This window comes from Stegodyphus dumicola, chromosome 5 (genome assembly GCF_044657685.1).
Source record: "Stegodyphus dumicola isolate Sdum_Otavi_A_Nest chromosome 5, ASM4465768v1".
NCBI classification, from domain to species: Eukaryota; Metazoa; Arthropoda; class Arachnida; order Araneae; family Eresidae; genus Stegodyphus; species Stegodyphus dumicola.
In genome coordinates, this window is record NC_140772.1 from 16791761 (window position 1) to 16814978 (window position 23218).

Here is a 23218-nt window from a genome sequence, read left to right on the forward strand (position 1 = left end):
CATTAAAACACTGTTGATTTCAAATCGGGTCAAGTTGAATACATTATGTTGCAAGTTGATTTTACATGTACTAAATTACTTATATCCTTGACATCAACCTTGCAAATTATTTATTACTTTTTGCTTTCAGCATGACATAACTATCAACACATGGAAGCTTGAGAAATGACTTGTGTAGCAATATCTAAACTTTTTTTTTAAATATTAATAACTGAATACCAAAGATCATGATAGCCTTTCATGTTGATATTACACTTGCCAATGATTACAACTAACTGCACTGTCAAGTATTGAGTGTGCTGACAAGGAGAAATTTTACAAAAAATTTCTTTCCATATACAAAAAATAGATTTTGTAAATGATAGTCACAGGCTAAAAGATTAAATTTTGTGCTGCTTGAATTAATAACTGATTCACTGTTTAGATAAACCTTAAGTATTTGTGGGAACTTATTTATTTGGGCATAAGATATACCTAAGCACATGTAGTTAATAGGCATAAGTATAATAAATAACTAATGTAATTCAGTTCTAACTTTTTTAGTGCATAACAGAAGCAAGAATAAATTAAGCGAACAACATGCCTATATTCCCTAAACTCATGATACATAACCAATATTGTAAAGCAGACACAAGCTAACTTTATGACGATAGCTATGAATTTGAAGGTTTTCAGATATTGCAAACAAAACGCTAAAATTTTCAATTAATGAAATTTGTGAAGAAATGTGCAGAAATGGCTATAAATAAAGATGATATAAGAGAAGTTTTGATGATATAACTGATGATGTATAACAGAGGTTTTTCACTGCTGAGAACAAAAAAAATTTTTACAGATAAGATCTAAAAATGCATTAAAAAATAATAGCGGCTAACTTTCAACTCTGAAACACATCAAGAAGCACCATTTAAAAAGTTATGTTTAAAATAACAAAACTTTATCAGCATTATTTACGATAAATTAAAAATATTACATTTTTTATAGTCTTTCCCAATCAGTGCCTATATGAATACCTGTCTGATTCTCTGATTCACAGCTATCTTCTCAGTCAGGTTAGTATCTCTAAATTTACATCTGAAAAGTGTTGTGGTGTCACAACACTATGTATGCTGTTTTCAAACACTAACATATATTTTGGATTGATTTATATTAGCAAAATTGAGCTGTATAGATGGCACCATACGAAAGATCCTGCTGCTCACATCAGTACTTCTCTTCTGTCTCTCTTTAACCTAAATTATCCTAGAACATAACAAGAATTAAAGTCCAAGAACTGAATGTGGACAAGGCAGTAGTTGCCTCTAACTTTTGCTCCAGCAGACATAGCACTCACAAATTCGGTGGAATGGCATTAGGATATTAACCTTTTGAGGTTGGGGCTTTGGTAGCAGTAAAAGCTACCAAAAGATGGGAAATCTTGAACCGAATGCTTTCCCCTTTTTAAGAAATCACCTCCTATTTGCAACAAAGATTCTTGTGTAGTTTAATGATAGATTCTTGTGTAGTTTAATGGATTCTCAGAGGGGTGCATCTATGTCGCAAAAGGGAGATCTTTGAAAGAGATAAGTGGTTGAAAACCCAGGGACATCAAATTTGATATTTCACCCCACTTTTCAACCTGTAAAATGGGGGGAAAAGACATGGCCATTAAAGTGGACAACCCCATCCATTCAAACAAGGAATACAATTTCTAAGTTCACTATTGAATGAAGTACATAGTTTGAATTTTTGTTCTTTTATAATATATATTTTTTTAATTTCCTGAAAATTTGTGCAGTTGGTTTCATTCACAGTTATTTGTTGAAGAGCTATAATTATTGCTAAACAAATCGACACCTAAGTTTCATTTTGTGCTAAAACTGGAATTAAAGAAATTAAGTAGCACATCTTTTATTTTTCTGACTTGTTCTATTAATTATAGGGAAAAAATTAAAATGGTACTTAATTTACTTTTAGTGAAATAATGGTGATTTAAAATTTTGAATTTTGTTGAGAAGGAATTTGGGAAAGCCATTCTAATTGATTTTAAGATTACTATTCAAATATATATACAGTCAAAAGTCATTAATCCGGACTCGTCGGGATTTCGGCGATTTCGGATTATAGATGGAAAGATGGCATGCAGAAATTATAAAATTAAAAATATGAAACCGTAGATCTAAAGGGTATCAAAATTTACAAAAAAAAGCTTAATATTTATTTGTTTACTTTATTAAACATTTCTTTCAATGTAAGTTGTTTAAGTTGCTTCATTTTTTATGTGATAATACATTCTCTTTAATTCTATAAACAGACATAATTTCTTGTTCAGTTACAAAGTTCCGCTGTTCAAGTCCTATAATTGCTGTGTCTACCGACTAATTTGTCAGTCAAAATTTTTTCGTTACTTTCTTCGCTATCGGAAGTGAATTATAATGACAAGGAATTTGATTTAAATCATATCAAAGACGGAGTACATGGAGATGAAATACTACATTTAGTAAGGAATTATAAGCCAAATAAAATAAAAATATCTGCCCTGAAGATAAGGATAGTGCTGACAGATCAACTTCCAATTCATTGTGCGGCTGCGGCGTTAAAGATAAACAAAGTTTAGATAAACAAACGTTAAAGTTTAGATAAACAAAGGATATGCCTTTATCCCTTTTTTGCAGCAATTCCGCTTTTTGTTTAATGAACTTTGAAACATACTTTCGCTTTGTAGATCCTTTACATATTAGTGAATATATATCAGAAATTCTATTTGACATAATCGAAAGTTCAAGCTTACTTTTATAAAATTGCTCTAACAGTCTGCAAAAAATAATAAGCTGGATCCAATTCGAAGATTAAGGAACAATGCAATCTGCAACATTAACTGAAATAGATAATTAGATAATTTTAGCTTAGCTTATACCGTCCGTTATACATTAAACGCGCACTCGTAAACGTATTTTGGGCACGCGCACTAGCATATTCTTAGCCGTAAAGATCTTATGTGCATGCATCAACGCGAAGCATGCGCAGAAAGTTTGTAGCTTTGAGGTCCGGATTATAGATCATTCCGGATTATGGGTGTCCGAATTAACGACTTTTGACTGTTTATGACAGTATCTGTAACACCAAAGGAAATAAAAATCCTACAACCAATACTAATGGTAGAAAATTAAACATTAATTTATTAAAATAACTTAATGATTAATAAAATAAAATATTACAAAAATATTCAGTTAATATTTCCATTAAAATTTGAACTTTCATTCATTTGTAATAACTAAAGATCTCAGAAAAATATTTCAAATCAGAGACTTCCCATAAGTGCTCACAAGTGGCTGAAAGGATAAGCTTACTGGTAGTCCACCCTAGGCTCAAATCTTGGCAAATGAGTGGGCTGCATGAATGCTTCCATTCCTCCTTACATGTAATGTGAATACAAGCTAGTTTTCATTAGAAAGTCTCTCTGAATGCTTTTTCCCTCTTAAACAGATAGCCCTTACTGCTTTGCTTCAATCAGTTAACCAAAACAAATTAAAAACTTATTTATTAATGATGGTATGTTATTATTTAACATTTAAATTAAGATAAAAGAATCCATATCTCATATTTTATGTAATTTTCAACTTGTCATTTTTACTTAACATTTATATTAATACATCAGATTTATATAAAGCGTCAAATGATATATCATTACAATAGGCTAAAAATAATAACATCATAAAGCACAACAGCTTAAAATTTATATGTATGTTATCTGCATTGAATTTAATATTCAAGAAACAAAGAAGGTAAATAATGTTTCAAAATCAAAAACTTATTTATTAATGATATGATACATAAAGCTGCACAGCAATTAATTTGGTTTAGAAACCCAGCAAATGAAATGGCTACTTAGGTACATAAAGCTGCACAGTAATTAATTTGGCTTAGAAACCCAGCGAATGAAATGGCTACTTAGGTGATTTAGCGGGGTTTTTTTATGTTTAATGTAAATGTGGCTCAGTTCTCCTTAGAGAGTCCTCCATGAAGGTATATACTTTCTTAGGCAGTTAGCTATTATAATCTTGGCCAGACTGACTTAAATAAACATAATAGAGGGATAATTATATTATTTACAGTAGATAAAAGAAAATATTCTCAAGAAATGTGAAAATTTAGCTTTGAAGATAAATATATCAATGGAACTTGAAAAGAAATAAATGGTAATAACACAGACAGTCAAGAATAATTTAATAAGATAACATTATTTACTTACAAATACCTGGCCATTAGACATTAAAAAGAACTAATTTTCAAAAAAATATTTTTTCATAGTAGAAGTGAAAAATGATAAGACACTTTAATCATAAGAACAAAGATAATGTGAAAAATTAAAGCATATACTCAAATTTCATTTTCTAATTGATGAAAAATGAATGCCACTAGGTTTAAAATAGATTAAAAGAACTTTACAACTCTGCAGAAGAAGGAATTTATAACTTTGCACAAAAAAAAAAAAAAAAAAAACTTTGTAACAAATATCCAACTGATAATAATTTCAAAATTTCACAGAAATTTCTAACCTTAAAACTAGTAATTTCTGCAAGCTCAATTTTTCAAAAATAATATGCAGGTTTGGCTTGATTATGACACAGCAATCAAGGGCTATCTGCCTAAGGAGAGGAATGTCTTCGAGGATTTTCTAAAGAAAACTGGCTCCACAAATTACACATGGAGATATTCATGAAAATGCCCATGCAGCCAGCCTGTTAGCCAGGACTCGAACCAAAGACTGAACTATCAGCGTTCAGCAACTATACCATTTGTCACTGGTGCCCTTCCAAAATAAAATTCACAAATATAGTATAGTTTAATCATATATTGGGAATCGCATTAAGAATACTTTAACAACTCACTAGTTACTTCTACTAATAGTATAAAGGATTTCAAATATCTTTAGATAGATAATAAAACTTTCAAACTTTAAAATAAAAACTTTATAATAATCTTCATAATAAAAATTTTCAATCATATTCAAAATACCATAATAATATTATTTTCAAATATTTCTTATACAGAACACGAAATAATCAGATACGTTTTGAAAAAAATTACTGATTTGTTTTGCTTCATTAAAAAAGTAAATTATAAAAAAATATTTCAATATTAGCAACAACATTTTTTACATTAATAAGAATTTTAACATTTAGACTATTCCAGAATTATTTATTATTTATCAAAAAAAGTCAAATTTTTTATTTAAAAATTATAAATTTTTATATAATTTTTCTGAATAGGCTATGATAAAAATATTACTATGATTTAAAATAGTTACTTTTGATGAATGTGAAAAATGTACTGTACAAATATAATTAATTTCATTGTAAATACAAGCTTGTGTTACATGTGTTGTAAATACAAGCATGTGCAAGCTCTTTGTTTTAGGTGACAAAATACGTAGGCATGATTTTGCTCTTATCTTTTACGTGTCAGTTTTTTATACATAATTCTCCATAGTGATATTCCACCTTTTTTTAAATTAATATTAGGCGGCAACAATTTGAAAAGTGAACCGACGCAAAATGCAAAATGAAATTAATAAAAATTCTACTTTGCACTAGATTCTGAGAATAATTATGAAATAAAACTTTCAACAAACTTATATAGCACTATAGAAGTAAACAGTCCCTAAAAAAGAAGAGCATCTATAATAGTCATCAAGATATATGAGAAATAATCATACACAGTAGTAACGAGACTATCCAGAAAGATCAGAAGATACCAAATTCCGGTTACATGAAACTTCTGGATAGTTAAGTATATGGAATTCACATTAGAAACACCCAATGAATGAAATATTTTCATTTTTAAAATTATGAAAACAATCATTGTATTTGTAAAGAACTCGAATATCAAAGGCCTACATTTAAAACGAGAACACATTTTTATAAAGCAGCATTTCGTAGGCCCTAAAAATGAAAGTAAAATGCCTGGCCAAATTATGAAATTCTTCCAAGCATGAAAGTTAGCAGAGATGTTGCCAATCATTCCGGAAGAAGTTTAAACAAAAAATCATTCTTTATTTCATTAGATAATAAACAGAAACAAATTATGGATTAAAAAAAACTTAAAATAGCTTATCATAGCTTTTCCTTTTACACTGCCATTGTATCTCTGTTTTTATTAAAGTCATGAAACATGGTGAAAATCTCCACTGCTTACTGTCACAAATATTAATCATTTTTCAAAATGGAAGGAAAAAATAGAACTTATATTCTTCTTTACAAAAATTAAACTGGCTTATCAAGAATTAATCGAACTACATTAACCAAAATGAATATGATTGTGGTGAGATGTCATGCTTATCCATTATTAATGCTTAATCACACAGTCTGGCACAATGTACTTGCATTAATAGTCTAACAAGCTCTACAGTGGCATCACAAAATCTCTATCTTACTAAATTTTCTGGAAGAAAAAATTTTGAAACATTCCAGTTATTAATCGAGCTTTTTGGTTAGTTGAATGTTGGATATAGTTGGGCTTTTACTGTATTTGTAATAGAACTGCTGACTGGAATACTTACTCAACATATCTGGTCAAATGCACAGCCAACATCAAAGCTGATGCAACTGGTGTGGCAACATCAAACTGTAAAATTTTCAGAATTTAGGGCTGCACTGCATTTAGGGCACAAAGTGCTTAAAGGCCAAATTGGAGGACCCAATAAAATAAAAATAAACTGATAAAGTACTGATAAATAAACTAAAAAAATACTGATAAATAAACTGATAAAGTATTTATACATATAAAAATCAATGATGGAAAGATCTTACCTAAAAAATGGATATTCAAAAGCACATGCTATGGAACAGGACAGTGCTCACAGATTGACGTTTTTAGAATAAATGCCAAAATACTTTTGCAATATATGCCATTTGAAACCCTTTTTTATTTCTATGAACACTGTTTTGTTATTTCAACCCCATTTGTTTAGAATCCTGTTTTGTTCATTTGAATTTATGCAGTGGAAGTATAGAGAGACGCTTAGGAAACTGTTCCGGAATTATCTTTGAAGGCAGTTACAAAATTTGCTGTTTAGATTGGCATTCTTTTGGCAGAATTTTGGTGAACATGTTGCTCCAAGATCCAGAAGTACTAAATCTAGTTGAAATTTCAAATGTTAGTCTGCATTTGTGCAGTAATAAAAATTGTTCTACCTATAAATTTTCTTATGCCATTATAAAATTAGACACTTTTTTACAAAAAGCATGCTATACATTAAGATAATAATAAATATTCTCAAAATATGCTTACCTGAAAAACTTCCACAGAAGTTTTGCACATAGTTTTATTCAGTGTAGGGTCAAAATAGTTCAGATAAAATTTAGGTAACTGGAAATGTGGAAGGCCAGCATCCACATGTTGAGTAAGGGTAAGCACATCAAACCCCAGGGATAAACAAACCGATGCAAGAAATGAGCATATGATTACCAAAAGAGCATTTCGAGCTGGAAAATTATTTTTATATTATTGAACATTTATAACACTTCTGTTATAATCAATTATAATCAATTCATCTGAGTGATATTACCAGTTGCAATAGACCACCAAGCAGCTTGCAGAGTTCGTGAATTTAACAACCACATGCATGTAGTACACTTCTTATCTTTAAATTTCTAAAATAAAATATACAAAATTAGTATTTCTATTGATAAAATATGTTCATAGAGATGTTTACGAATTCTAATATTTTTCTTCGTACATCTATATTAAGCTTCAATCAAATCTAATATATCAGACTATACTATTTATTGAGCTTCAAAGTATAAAATCTAACATGTTGCACCAATCGCATGGCAAATAAGGCATTCAATCAGAACATTACACACTGTCATAAAAAAATATATGCAATTAGAAGGAAACAAATTACTACAAAATTTAACATGTATGTAATGTGTCAGGAGATAAACAAATGGTTGCAAATTCAGTATAAAAGATTATTTTATTAAGAAATTATGGCATGAAAAAGATTACAAATCAGTAAGTAGTAGAGCCACCTCTGGCAGCTATACAAGCTGAAACATGGCGTGGCATCTAGTCAGGTAGGTCACCTATGACCTGCTGCAGAAGATCATGCCATAATCCCTGTAACTGGACAGTTAATTCACCAATACTCCAGAATGGCTGCAGATGCCTTACAAGCATTTCCCAAACATGCTTTATTGGTGAGAGGTCTGCTGACCTGGCAAGCCAAGGCAGTACGTTATATCCTTCAAGATGCTGTTGGGGCACAGTACATGGACAAGTGTTGTCTTGCTGATAAATGGCACCTCGGCGACTTGATAACATAGGCAGTACAATTGGTGTTAAAATGCATCCACAAAACTGCAAGCCATCATAGAGCCTTGAAGGATGACTAGAGGTGATTGCGTGTCCAAACAAATTGCTCCCCCACACTGTCACAACTTGTGTAATCAGCACCCTTGAAGGTGGTAAGTGATGTCGAATCGATGCTAGCAACGTTATTGATGCAGAAGTGGCCACTCTTATGACTGCATGACCCTTATGCTCATTTGTGTTCCTGGGATGCGCTAACCCTCCGTGACAGTAGATTATTCTTTGTATGAATCATTGTAGCCAACATTGAGCAACTACCATATCATTCCTACCAAAATAGCGGCCAATATGTCCGTTCGACCAACCTGCTTCTCTGAGGCCTACTATACGCCCTTTCTCCAACAACTGTTCGTACTGCTGCCGCTTAAGTCTCAGAGGCATCTCTAGTCACAATACCATCCATCAAAGACAACAAATTCATATGAATAGCCTTATGGCATGAGTAATCATGCTTTTATACTCTCCCAACTGCACATCTCTTATGTGCATAATGAGCATACCCTTGTCTTATTGGCTTAAATTTAAATCATTTGCATATTTTTTACCAGACTACAATCATTGTCTTGCTGATAAATGGCACCTCGGCGACTTGATAACATAGGCAGTACAATTGGTGTTAAAATGCATCCACAAAACTGCAAGCCATCATAGAGCCTTGAAGGATGACTAGAGGTGATTGCGTGTCCCAACAAATTGCTCCCCCACACTGTCACAACTTGTGTAATCAGCACCCTTGAAGGTGGTAAGTGATGTCGAATCGATGCTAGCAACGTTATTGATGCAGAAGTGGCCACTCTTATGACTGCATGACCCTTATGCTCATTTGTGTTCCTGGGATGCGCTAACCCTCCGTGACAGTAGATTATTCTTTGTATGAATCATTGTAGCCAACATTGAGCAACTACCATATCATTCCTACCAAAATAGCGGCCAATATGTCCGTTCGACCAACCTGCTTCTCTGAGGCCTACTATACGCCCTTTCTCCAACAACTGTTCGTACTGCTGCCGCTTAAGTCTCAGAGGCATCTCTAGTCACAATACCATCCATCAAAGACAACAAATTCATATGAATAGCCTTATGGCATGAGTAATCATGCTTTTATACTCTCCCAACTGCACATCTCTTATGTGCATAATGAGCATACCCTTGTCTTATTGGCTTAAATTTAAATCATTTGCATATTTCTTACCAGACTACAATCCTGCCTAGTTTTGTGATTGTGGCTTGATTTCTTCTGGGTGCATATATTTTTTGTGAACAGAGTGTATTAACAGGAATTACTTCTGTCCAATACCTTTTTTGCTGCCAAACACACAAAGGCAACAACATTCTATTAAGTTTTTTTTTTTTTATTCATAGCATAATGCTAATTCAATAGATTGGTTTTATTTATATGACAATAATCAAAAAACTTCATTTATACTAAATTATTGCAAATAATATATGCATACATTTACTTAAATGTAACATCATAGCCATAAAATGAAGTATTTAAATAAAGGCAAATATGTTAATATGAATAATTAAATCTCATTTATTGGATTTAGATTTTCAGATGGGAAGGAGACACGTGCTGCAGAATTCAGTATTTTACTACTAACACTTCAAGCTTTTGTAGTTGTAATCCAGATATCTAAAATGACAAGAAAAAATTTCTAGAACTAGTTCTAATGATGTTTACTAAACTTCTGTAAGCATTAAATTATTCTGTTAATGTTTATTATAAATTTTATAAATATATTATCTGCAAGCTAAAGTAGAACCAAAAATGTTTTTAAAGTTTGTGATTACTTGTTAGTTCAAAAAAGAGACAACTTACTCTCAAAAGTAATAGCATAAAAACAGATGTTATTCCCATGGTCATATCGTATAAACTAGAAGGGGAAAAAATCAAATAATTAAGATGCTGAAAAGAGATGTGCTATGAAATGCATATTACGATATTTTTTTTTATTTCAGTTTATTAAATAAATCTATAGCAGACTTGTGCTGCCCAGCCGGTATAGTGGTTAGTGATCCTAACTACCATACAGATGGGCCCAGGTTCGAATCCCAGAGAAGGTATGGTTGTAACTGCCTGTCCCTTCACAAGAGGTAACAGTGGCTATCTACTAGGTACTTTAATGAAATGGCCACAACTTCTAGCCCTTCTAGTGGTGCAAGGCTGATGGCTATTTTAGATGACTAATTGGTAAAACAAAATGTAAAGTTTTCAAGTAAAGAGGTGAAAAGTATTTAGATTTATTAACTGAAAGGAAATTTACATTGTTATCACATTCAACATGGTTTGGAAGCAAGAGGAATTTATAATTTCATTTTTATGTAAGGAAAAATAAACTAGAAAGAAATTACACAGATGCAGAATATTAGATAATCAGGTAGTATATGATTATCACTTTTAGTTAATTGCTTATTTTTAGATAGCATAAATCAAATAATAGGTTATTGAGCTATTCATTTCTTTTTCCTGCTATTTTATTGCATGTTTGAATTGAAAAACAGTATTTTAGTAGCACCTCCTAATAAATAACTAAATAAAAACAGTTGATTGCATACATGATTATCGAACATTATTACAAGAAATTTTCTGGCCTGAGATAAAATAGACACAGATCATTATACAGTTTGAGATTTAAACCACTCTACTATCCATCATGATCAGCAAAGGTTGATAATTAGGAAACATTTTTTATAGAAGCTACTACTACTAATGATAATCATTTGTAAAATGATAAAAAGAATAGATTTCACCTTCAAATAAAAAGCTTATTCAGTAATAATTTTAAACCACCATTATTTTTATTTTACTTGTAGTGTTTTATTATTATGATTTGTTGCAAAAATAAAAGTACATTAAATTTAATAGGAGATCAATCTCTAATATTACTCTGTTTAGAGCCTTCAGTAAGAAGAACCAGAAAAGCACAGCAGAGTATCATAACAAGTTGATAATTTGATAGGACTTAATGTAGCATTACAAATCAGAAATAGAATTATTTTCATTCAAGTCAAATTACCTGAAGACTGTCTCTAGCTCTCTTAGTCTCAACAATGAGAACAGTTCATTTCTGGTACAGAAAAAAAATTGACACAGAATCTATACAACATGATAGTTAGCTTTAGATCTCTCAAAATATACAGACACAGCAATATTTCTCTTCAAAATAAGCATGCATTATGAAAATTACACTCACACTAGACACATCCATTATATCTCATACAAGTCTCCTAAGAGAAAGATCTCAGAAAATTAGATGTAAAATTATAAAAATGAGATTATATTTATCATATTATATATAAATTTTCAAAACATTTCAATGGAGATTAAATCTGGAATCTGATCTCATCCAACAATTTTTTGAGAAAATTCTGGAGAATGGATTTTTAAATGTACGCTGGGGAAATTTTAATTAATTGTAGGGAGATTTTAATCCAAACAATTTCCTAAGCATTTAATAAATATATTTCTCTACAACAACAAATCCATTCTGATGTGCTGTCCTACAAACTAACTCCTTCATTCAGAAATGCGGTAGTTACTGATTTTGTGCTAATGAATAACAATGACCTTTCTTGAACAGCTTTCACACAGCAGGTCATTACCTAAAAAGAAAAAAAAGTCATATTTGTATTACTACTGAGACTGCTATTTCAGGATTCAGCTCCGTATATGTTGATAATTTTTTATCAATATATCCCTAGTCTCATGTTCCCTTTCATATCTTCCAAATATTCACAGTAGAATTTCTACAACAAAGTTACTAATAACAAACAGCCTTCTACCAACTTTATCACTATAACAACAATGGTCTGATAATACTGCATTTAGTTTCAATAAAACTGCACTCAGCAATAAAAGCTTCGCTTATTTATACTAACTATTGCATTGAACTTCATTTTTTTAACTAATGATGGCCTCACTTTCAGCGTAACAGATGTCACACTATGTTACGCTATCATCTCAAGTAACCATACTTGGTTCCTGAAGTACCTTCTACTTTTACAGACATTAATTGTTCAATTTGTAAGTCTCAACTTGATTGATTGTTCAACTTGTAAAGCTATAATTTAGATACATGCATTACTTTCTTGAACATTACTACTGCATAAAATATATTAATCTAACCACATAAATTACCTGTTCATGCAATAATATAACCAATATCAGCTTAAAACTTTCATCAAATGCATAAAATTTTCCTCAAATTTTAATTCTTATGATCTACACTTAACCTTGGAATCAAACTATATTTTGACAACTATATCTATTTTATACACAAGCTATAAAGATATGACATTACAAATAAACAGAACTCGCATACTTGGTACATAAATAAATGATAAAGTGCACTTTAAATTTTTATATTTTAGCTATGCAAATAAACACTCACACAGATACTTTAAAAAATATTAAATGGATTTCTTACTTTGTTTTTGAAATGTTCAAGAAAAAATGATAAACTGTATTCAAAAATCCACGGGCTTGATACTTAAGGCCAAATATTCCCTATTATGAAAACAACATATAAGGCACTAATAAATATAGCATGCAAACAGCGAAATATATCATATAAGTACAGATATGTAAAATGAAAAAAATTTTATTCAGATGATATATTCAAATACTGTTGCAACATAAACTATATAAATAATTTTGAAATAAGAAATTTATGTCTTCATTACTGTAGGCATACACAACACAATAAAACTTTTTAAATCTTTTTTATACGATACTTTGCTTACTTCACAAAAATAAAATTTTGTCAGTACTGAGATGAAATGTTAAATTAAACTTCACTTACATTTTTCAACAACTAAAGTGCAACTTAAAAAAAAAAAATTGGAATGTCCAACCTATGTAAGGAATGAAAGAATATCAGCCTTTAAAATTACAATGACTTTGGATGGTAGACCAGTAGTTCTTTGAGAATATAATTAATTTTTTTTAACTTCATGGTTATTCTTTGCCCACTGCTAAAAACATAAATTTGCTAATATTATCTGGAAATTATATATATATATATATATATATATATGAATTCAACAAAAATTCTCTATTCGTAAAAACAAAATTTTAAAGTTAATAAATTTAAATGAAATTTAATGCAAACAAATAAATGATTAATTATTGTTGCGAACTAATATACAATATCATTTAAATTCTGACAGCATATGTATGTAAATCAAGTGCAAGTATAAAAATCCATGTCCAGCGTCTGATAATTCACCTATTTTTATGGCCTATTTATCTTTGTTTCAGCCCTTTATTTTAGCTTTGTAAAATAATTTCTGAAAAAAAAAAAAAAAAAAAACTGCTTTAAGTACTTGACATAAGCTTTTGTATCAAAGGAAGTCTTCAAGGAAAGTTAATAATAATGACTGAATTGCAACTGTAGATGCTAGGCTTACACTAGAATAAATTAGGACTGGTTGACATTTAATGGTGAAATTGATACTTTACTGGACAGTACATCTCATTCAAAATCTGATGTTTGAGATTTAACATGAACTGCATCTGAAATTCTTTTGTGTAAAGTTTAAAAAAAGAGCTGTAAAACCATAATTTTCCCAATTGTCAAGTTTAAATGTATGAATAATGCATGTTGATAAAATTACTGTAAAAAACATTGACCAGAAACTATTCTAGTTAACTAAAATTTGTCCCATAAATATGAAGCATAAACTGGTATACCCCTCTAAATTGTTTTAATATAAAAAAATCCTATATTCACATTTTAATAACAAGGTTTCTGACTGAAACAAAAGTAAAATTTTAAAATGCCTAATTAATGAATAATAAAGATCTCTTGTAAAACATAAAATTCAAGACTGATGTTATTTTACAAATACTTAATAAACAAATTAGGGAGGAGCTATTTTAACAATAAAATTGAAATTAATAAAACAAGTCATACAAGTAAACGGTTTCAAATGTCATCACGACTCTTTATAATTAGAGAAAGTGATTTTTTGTTTTAAAAATGTGTGACTAAAAACTACATTGGAAATTTAAGGATCAGGAATTACTCCAGCTATATTAACTGTAAAATCAAGATTAAGAAACAGTTTCTTTAAACAATGCAATACTTAAAAAAAAAAAAAAAAAAAACTGCAACTAACATACATCAATGACAGTTGATATTTAAAATTTGTGTTTAATACATTTTAGTATATGTAGTAATAAACACATATACTAAAAAAGTGCACTAAATACTGAAATTTGAAATAACCTTTATCTGAGTTGTAGCAGTAATAATAGCAGCTGCAGATGTGAATCCACTTAGAACTGGTGATGATATATAATTCATTAAGCAGCCTAAAATGAACAACAGAAAAAGGAATTTAATTAAACTATCTAGTAAAAGTAAATGTAAATTTTTTTGAGAAAAATTATAAAATATGCTCTATAATTATTTTAAATGCCCAGCTTCTTGTTATAAGTGTGCATACTATTATTTAATAAACTGAGATCTTTAACCCTTTAAAATCTTGCATAAACAGTATTTTAATCAAAACTGACATTTGCTACAAAGTTTGGAACCAGTTATTTACTTCAAATGAATAATGAAACATTGTACTATTTTGAATATAGAACTAAATAATAATAAAAGTAATAGTGACAGCATTAAATACTTGAAACAAATTCAATTAGATGAGTTTAGAAAAATTCTTAAATAACATTACCTAGATTAAGAATTCCAAGTAGAATTTGGAAGCACCCACAAAAAAATGTAAGAAGAGAAGCATACACAGGGCCTCCAATGCTTGCATACTCTGCTGTCATTAATGCCATTACTGATGTTGGTCCTATTACTAAATCTTTGCATGTACCAAATATAGAATACATATAACTTCCCATGAAAGCAGTATACAGTCCATACTATAAAAAATAAGGCTATTGTGAAATAAGAATAAGACAACAGTTTTACATTAACAGTTAAAACACATATGTAATTAGGCAACAACTTTACATTAATAGTAATCATGCCGTACTCACAGTAATTAAAAAGCTAAAAATATATTCATCATGACTAAGGAGGTAAAGCTCCAACATATAAATCCAAATCCACTATTATTTTCTGGTTATCTGATACACTAAGAACAAACTATTGGCACTTGTTCAGGATGAATTTCTTTTCCACAAATATTGTTTGGTAAATAAATTCAAAATGACATCAAACAGGTTGTTACTCTGTGCAACTTGTCTCTGCCACTGTATGTAACTCTGATAAGTAACAAGTCAAGATGAGTTATGATGCCACTTATTTCTCCATTTTGCTGATCCCTCCATTTTGCTGATTACTTGTATATGAAAGCCAGTCTCAGCATAGAAGTTGATATACAGAGGCTGTTCACATATTTTTTAGACGATGTATATTGTATTCACAAAATTCAATTACATAAAATTCTTGTGTTTTAAATGTTCTATTTGATATCCCTTATTCTGAACTATCTTTCGACACCGCAATTTCCAGGATAATAATGCCTTTTGAAGTGGCAGAAGAGCTATTCTATCCCATTCCTCCCGAACAGCTTTCCAGAGTCCTGTTAGGGTTTTGGGACAACGTTTGGATAATGCAGTTTTTAAAAGTCCGAAAGCACAAAAATCCATAGGTGACACATCGGGAGATTTAGTAGGGATATCAGTGAAGGGTATGGCCTTGATACCAGTTTTTTGCTCTATTTCTTTTAGGAAATTTACAGTGGATTTTGATGTGTGACTGCTAGCTTTGTCCTGATGGAGTCTCACAGATTGATGGCACTGTGGGTAAAGCGATGGTATTTCATTCAGAAAAATTGGCGATAAAATATGTTCCTGATAGTATTTGGAGTTAATCTTGACATTTTTTTGCACTCTCTTTATTTTTAACTTGCCATTATAGGAAAAACCAGCAACAATCGTGAATCCCTTAGAAAAACTTTCTTTCGATTCTTTGAACCATGTACTTAAATTTTTTTCTCCCCTTTCATGATAATAAATGGCTCTTTTTTTGTTACAATCACTTAAATACACCTATGCTTCATCTATTGTGACAATTGTTTTCCATTTTTCTTTGAATAAGTGTTTCTCATATAGAATTCTGCAGCGTGTCCTGCATTGAGCGATATGGTTTGGAAGAAGACGATGCACATTGCGTTTTTTCACTTTCTTAAGATTTAAATCAACGTTTATCATTTTGTTTACAGTGGACACTGAGCATTTTAATGATTTTGCCACTGTCCTTTGATTAGGGGGATTTTCTTTTAACATTAAACAGCGTACCTTTGCAATAGTTGAAGATGTCCGATTTTTCCTTGGATACTTGTTTGGAATTTTTGTCCCACTTGAGGCTCCAATTTGACATTTTTTTTTTCCTTTCTTGTTGATGATATTACCTGTTGACGCTTTAGATATCACAAAATCATGACTCTCACATCGTTTTTGGATAACGGAGTATGCATATTTCTCTTCGGAAAGAGCGTAAATGTAGCCTTCGAACCACTGCTTTGTTAAATTCGCCATTTTGAATAAAAACAAAACTTTCAAGCCACAGACGATAATTTTGACTTTTAAAAACATAGTACAATTGCAATTACTTCTTTTGCAATGATGTTTTATTACGGCTTACCAAAATCGTCTAAAAAATGTCTGAACAGCCTCTGTATAAATTTAAAATGATAATAAAAAATTTGATTGTCCATTTGAGAAAGAAATCAGTAACAAAGTAAATAAAAATATCCTCTTTACAAAAAAATAATGGGAGCTTGACCTGGGTTTGATTCCAAGGTCAAGATTCTTTCATTACAGATTCAGCCTTCTATAAAATGTCACTCTGGATTGTCAAATACGCACAAGAACCATGTGGTATTTTTGGCAATGTACCAGTGGGCACCAGATAACTAACAGGCACCACAATTTTTTTTAGCCCAAAGGGGCAACTTGCCCAGAAGGGCTATTAAATTTTGTTTTGGCATTTTGCATCGTTTTACTATAAATATTGGTTCACTTTCAAATTGTTGCCACCAAATATTAGAGCCCTGCATTATATTTAAGGATATTAAATAATAAAGAATCTGTCTGAATATATGTATGTTTCTCACACTGTGAAAAATTAAAGATACCTAGAGACATCAAATTTTGAATAACATAGACCTCCATTCGAATATGGGCATCTATCTGGAAACTCAAACTTGGAATTTTTTTAACTATCTATTTCATATTTTGTCAGACATTAAAGAATTTTTTATTAACAAACTCAATGATTTCAAAGCAAGCAATGGCAACTCTGTACAGAGGAGGGGGGGGCATTTTTATCTCCAGCACACGAGACTGTTTATCGGAAATTGTAAAGATAAGATATGCTGTTTTTAAATATTTTGCGATATTGCTGTTGAATTGAATTTCATGGTTTAAGTGCGAAGAACATGATATTTAATAAGTAAAATTAACACAAAAACATTTTAAAATGCTCCTTTTCGCATAATATAAAATCTGAAAGCTTTCAGATTTTTTTTTTTTTTTTAATTGAAAAACTTCTTTCAGTGACTTTTCAACAGAAAATAATTTTTTCCAATTTAAACACAGTATTACCCTCTGAGTGACATGGCATTTTGGATCTGCTCATGAAGAGCTTTGGGGAAGCAACATTTATTAGTCACATTTGTATAATTACTTATTTTACTCTTTATTCTCATAATCTTCCATATATAAAGGTGATATAAAGAACACTAAAGAAAATAAGAAAACAAACAAATAACACACAAAATTTATTGAATGATAAAAAATATCACGATCACATAAAAGCGGTCATATCACTCAAAGGATTAAACCATATCATATTCTTCCAACTGATAAAAGTACTATTTCTTCCTATTACTGATTGTGCAACATTTCATGCCTTTACAAAATTCCCAAAACCTACCTTTCATTTCACTTTATTGTTTCCAAATTGCTTCATATCCTTCAGCCAAATAGTCAGCTGAAGTCTTTGCCTCAAACCTGGGGAGCAGAGAAGAGAAGGGTTTTGACATGCAATAATTTTAATAATAATAAAAAAAAAATCTGAAAGCTTTCAGATAATGTTTTGTGTTACCTTTATTTATTAAACATCATGTTCTTTGCACTTAAACCATAAAATACAATTCAACAGCAATATCACAAGATAATTTTAAAATGAGCATATCTTTAGAATTTCCATACACAGTCTTGCACACTGAAGATACAATTTTAGTCCCCCCCCCCGTATAGTGTTGCCATTGCTTGTATAGTGTTGCCATTGAAATTGTTGAGTTTCTTACTCAAAAATTCATAAATGTTTTACAAAATATGGAATAGATAATAAAACAAGTTCCAAATTTGGGCTTCTGGATGGCCATATTCGGATGGATATGTACATTATTCAAAATTTGATTGCTCTAGGTACCGTTGTTTTATCGCAATGCGAGGAACGGTGTGTGTGTGTGTATTTAATTATGGCAAAGCACACTAAGGCTATCTGCCTAAGGGGAGGAATGCCTTCGTGGAGGACTTTCTAAGGGAAACTGGCTCGTATACACGTTACACATGGGGAAAACCACGAAAACACCCATGCAGCCAGCCCGTTCGCGGGATTCGAACCTCGAACCGAACTACCAGTGTTCAGCAACTTTACCGCTCGGCCGCTGGTGGGCCGCAATGCGAGGAACATGCATACATTCATACAGATTCCTCATTATTTAATTCCTTTAAATGTAATACAGGGCTCTAATATTTGGTGGCAACAGTTTAAAAAATAATTAGCCATTTATAGTGAATCAAAACAAAATGCCAAGAAGAAATTAATAGCCCTTCTGGGCTAAAGCCCTTTGGGCTTTAAAAAAAAAAAAAAAAAAAGCCTACAAATATTTTTTTGTTAATTCTTAATCTTTCGTATTGTCTGTTACTAGAATTCTTATGTCTCACTTTCAGAAATTTTAATAACACACAATAACTTTCAGTACTACACTTCTGGCAGAAATTGCTTTTTTGTTCAATTTACTCCTCATGTCAAATCTCACTCCATTAAAAAAATTTGTTTTCTCTCTTATAATTTTCATACCTTTAATTTTTATTTTTCATAAAAATCTCTTCCTTAGTAATTAAATTAAGCTACTACTGTTGACAGACTTTATTTCACTAAAATAAAATTCTAATTTGTTTCCCTGTGTACACTAGCTTCAGCTTTAAAAAACAAAAATCAAACTATAATGTAAAATTAGATTAAAATCATATTTTAGGTAACACTGCTTAATTTACAGAAAAACTCATTAAACATGAAAGGTACAGAGTCTTCTTCAAGCAGCATAAGTTTCATGCAGTTGGTTCACAATAATCAAATTTTTCCTATTAAAAACAATCAAACTAATCCCACTATAATCACAAATTAATCTAGCCTCATGTGCGTAACAAAAGAGGCTCAGGGAAGTTCACTTGCAGCTCCCTAAATAAATGCTACTCTCCTTCCACCCAAAATATTAACCAACAAAAACTGATGAAAAGACTGCTTTCTTTATTAATAATTCTGTTTAGTGATTTTTTGTGCAGAAATTCAAAATCCTCTGGAGTGGAAATTTAAATTTTTCTCAATCTCAATAATGGAAAATTTGTTGTTACTGTAGGAGTTTCATGTAGAAAATATTGCTTCTTTATTCTATCCATTAGCAAATGTGCATCATTTTCTCAGAATTTTCATAGGCATCATGAGATTATGGCTACTGGATATGGCAAAACAGACAAGTATCTGCCTAAAAGGAGAGATACTTTTGTGAAGAGCTTTCGAAAAGAAACTGGCTCATATTTATGTTACACAGAAGAAAAAATTCAAAAAACAACCATGCAGCGAGCCCTGGAATCAAACCCAGGTCAAGCTCCCAGTAGTCAGCAGTCTTAACCACTTGAGGCTGAGAGGCATAGGAAGGTTTCTTTCTGAAAACTATTGATGCTGCCATTTGAAAGTCTGACATCACTGAGGTTGATGAGGAGGGGAATGAGGAATAATATCAGCACTTAGCATTTTTTTTTTTTTTTTTTTTTTTTTTTTTTTTAATGGTTAAGGAAATGAATGATCTAGATGAGTGGTTCTCAACCAGTTTTACCTTATGTACCCCATTCATCACGGCTAGAAGAAGATCCCCCTCCTTTCTAAAACTGAAAAATACATATATACATTTATTTAGATTTCTTTAATAGCTCTTATAAATTAAACAACAAAAAGTATAGAAAATGTTAATAAATACCAAAACATGAATAAAATCAGTTTTTTATATTCATAAACTAATACTAAACATTTAACAGCTAAATAAAATGCTGATCACTTTCCTCCTGGTTTAACAAATTATTATAGTCTAGAACTCATGTTCTAAACTATAATAAATTGTTGAATCTTATGTATAAGGAGCACTGGTAACAAAATGTGATGGACAATAGGTTAACTATACCTTCAGTATAATAAACACTCATTATAACATCTCCTTTTCCTATAGGACATGAAAGTTTAGTATAGGGGGTCACCTAATAAGTTTTGATTTGGACTTCGCTTTAATTTGCATAAAACTGAATGGTAAAAAAAAGGATTTCAAAAGTTTCTATTGGTAGCAATTGTTGGTCCCTCTATCATTCTTAAATTTGTTTCTTCTCCCAAAATGACATAAAACAATTCTTCAATTAAATTTCCCTGGAGTCGTTCTCACATATCAAAATTTGTTAACTAAATTACTACAGTATTTAATGCCTTCAATCATAAGTTTCTGAGAGTGCCTAAAAATCTTTATGAATTGTCGGTTATTTTACCCCAATTAAAATTGTTCATTAATTGTTGCAGTATGTCAAGCAGATTTTAGGAGATACAACTGACATACTTTACATTTTCTACACACATACAAAATTTATTGCTCCTTGAACAAAACAAACCCACATAGATGGTCTTTAAAGTAAACAGAGCATTTATTTGAACTAATGACTAAATCAGGCTAAATTTTACGTAATATTAAAATATAAGATTGTTCCATTCTAATTGCAAAATATTTCTGATCATATCTGCATGCTCAAGCTAACAGAAAACTTAAAGCAGGGGGAATATTGAATAAATTACCTGTGGAGGCAGATTAGCTAAGTGAGCAAGAGCTAAGCCTTGGGGAACTACTGTTAGACCAACAGTAAAACCTGCAATGAAGTCTCCTTTAAGATCTTGTAAACTATATCCAGGCAACCAAGTCAATATGGGAATGTACTTCTTGAGTGTTTGATGAAAGTAACGTCTTGAAATACTCATTATGAAACCATTGTTTACACTTTCATTTAGTTTACCTAAAATAAACAAACACATTACATACACAAAAATAAAATTCCTAAAAAATAAACATTGTTAGATACAGCTACAGTATATGCCAATTTTTCAGAGAATTAGTAATTCTACCTAGAAAACACCAGACCATTGGCAAGATAAGCTCTAGTACGTTCTAGTTTAATTAAATCGCAATATTAACAGAAAATTTTATATTACTACAGTATTTTTTTAGAAATTAATAAAATTTATATTTGGGCTAAATATAGAATTTGCACTGGTGTGCAAAAATTAAGGACGAAGTCGAAAAATTAGCATATCAGCTGAACGAAGAGGCAGAGCGGACAGAAAGACCAATCAGGAGATTAAGTAAGGTGATGTACGGTAGCACATGCGCAGATATGCAGGTAGTATAAAGCATGTTGTAAGATCAGTATTTCTGGCAAAGAGATTGCACGCAGTATAGCAGTTAAAATCACACCGAGTTGCTGCCTCAGCGAGAAATGGCGAATAATCAATCTGTTAGACGACATCTGAATGCTTTTACCCGAGGTCGAATCATTGGGAAGTTGGAGGAAGGCCGCAGTGTGACAAGTGTGGCTGCAGAGTTTGGAATTGCTCACAGCATCGTTTCACGACTTTGGAGACAATTTCAAACTACAGGAACAGCTATCCGGAGGTTTAGTAGTGGTCGTCCACAAGGAACCACACCCACAGATGACCGGTATATTGCCTTACAGGCCAGAAGAAACAGGCGGCAGACAGCGGGAGAAATCGCTAGACACACGACACAGGCGACTGGACGACCGATATCGTGTTTTACCATGGGCAGAAGACTACACGGTGGTGGTCTGTTTGCACGACGCCCTGTACGGTGTTACCTCTAGGCCTGCCCATCGGAGAAGGCATTCTCTGTGGTGCCGGGAACACCGGAATTGGAGAGACAATGAATGGGGACGAGTACTCTTTACAGATGAGAGCAGATTCAGTCTGAGTAGCGATTCTCATCGCATACTCATCTGGAGAGAGCGGTTAAGCCACAATCATCCCTTGAACATCATTGAAAGGGACAGGTATGGAGGTGGCGGTGTTCTCGTTTGGGAAGGCATCATGCTTGGTAGTCGTGCAGACCTTCACATCTTCGACGCAGGTTCAGTCAACGGGACCCATTATTGTAATGAGATTCTTCTTCCATATGTGCATCTTTTTAGAGGCGCTATGGGTCCGCAGTTACTTTTCGCTAACGACTATGCACCATGTCATCGCACAGTAGCTGCCGAACAGCCCTTAGAGAATGAGGCTATTGAACGTATGGATTGGCCGGCACGATCTCCGGATCTCAATCCCATCGAGCATGTATGGGATTTTATAGGCAGACGCTTGGCATCTCGTACCTTACCACCAGTAACGATTCCGGAGCTTCAATTGGCGCTGCAAGACGAATGGGCAGCAATGCCTCAACAACTCATTGATACCCTCATTCTCAGCATGGGCAGATGCTGTGAAACCTGCCTAGCAGTAAGGGGAGATCATATCGCCTATTAAAGGCTGGATGTTTCTTGCCGGACACCCATCACAGT

The 23218-nt window shown here is 31.7% G+C and overlaps 1 protein-coding gene across 3 annotated transcripts in view; it reads right to left on the reverse strand.

The window, feature by feature from the left end:
- Positions 1–23218, reverse strand: part of LOC118197066 (sodium-independent sulfate anion transporter-like) — an 85458-nt gene that overhangs the window by 57184 nt on the left and 5056 nt on the right. For 2 of the 3 annotated variants that reach the window (XM_035368547.2, XM_035368546.2), the window contains exons 2-8: positions 21447–21661; positions 15043–15238; positions 14589–14674; positions 12786–12865; positions 10178–10232; positions 7550–7634; positions 7273–7466 (exon numbers count right to left, since the gene is read on the reverse strand). In XM_035368547.2, the coding sequence (XP_035224438.1) occupies positions 7273–7466; positions 7550–7634; positions 10178–10232; positions 12786–12865; positions 14589–14674; positions 15043–15238; positions 21447–21661 (911 nt within the window). Of the gene's footprint in view, positions 1–7272; positions 7467–7549; positions 7635–10177; positions 10233–12785; positions 12866–14588; positions 14675–15042; positions 15239–18260; positions 18338–21446; positions 21662–23218 lie in introns of those variants that run through there. The other variant, XM_035368549.2, reaches the window with a different exon arrangement.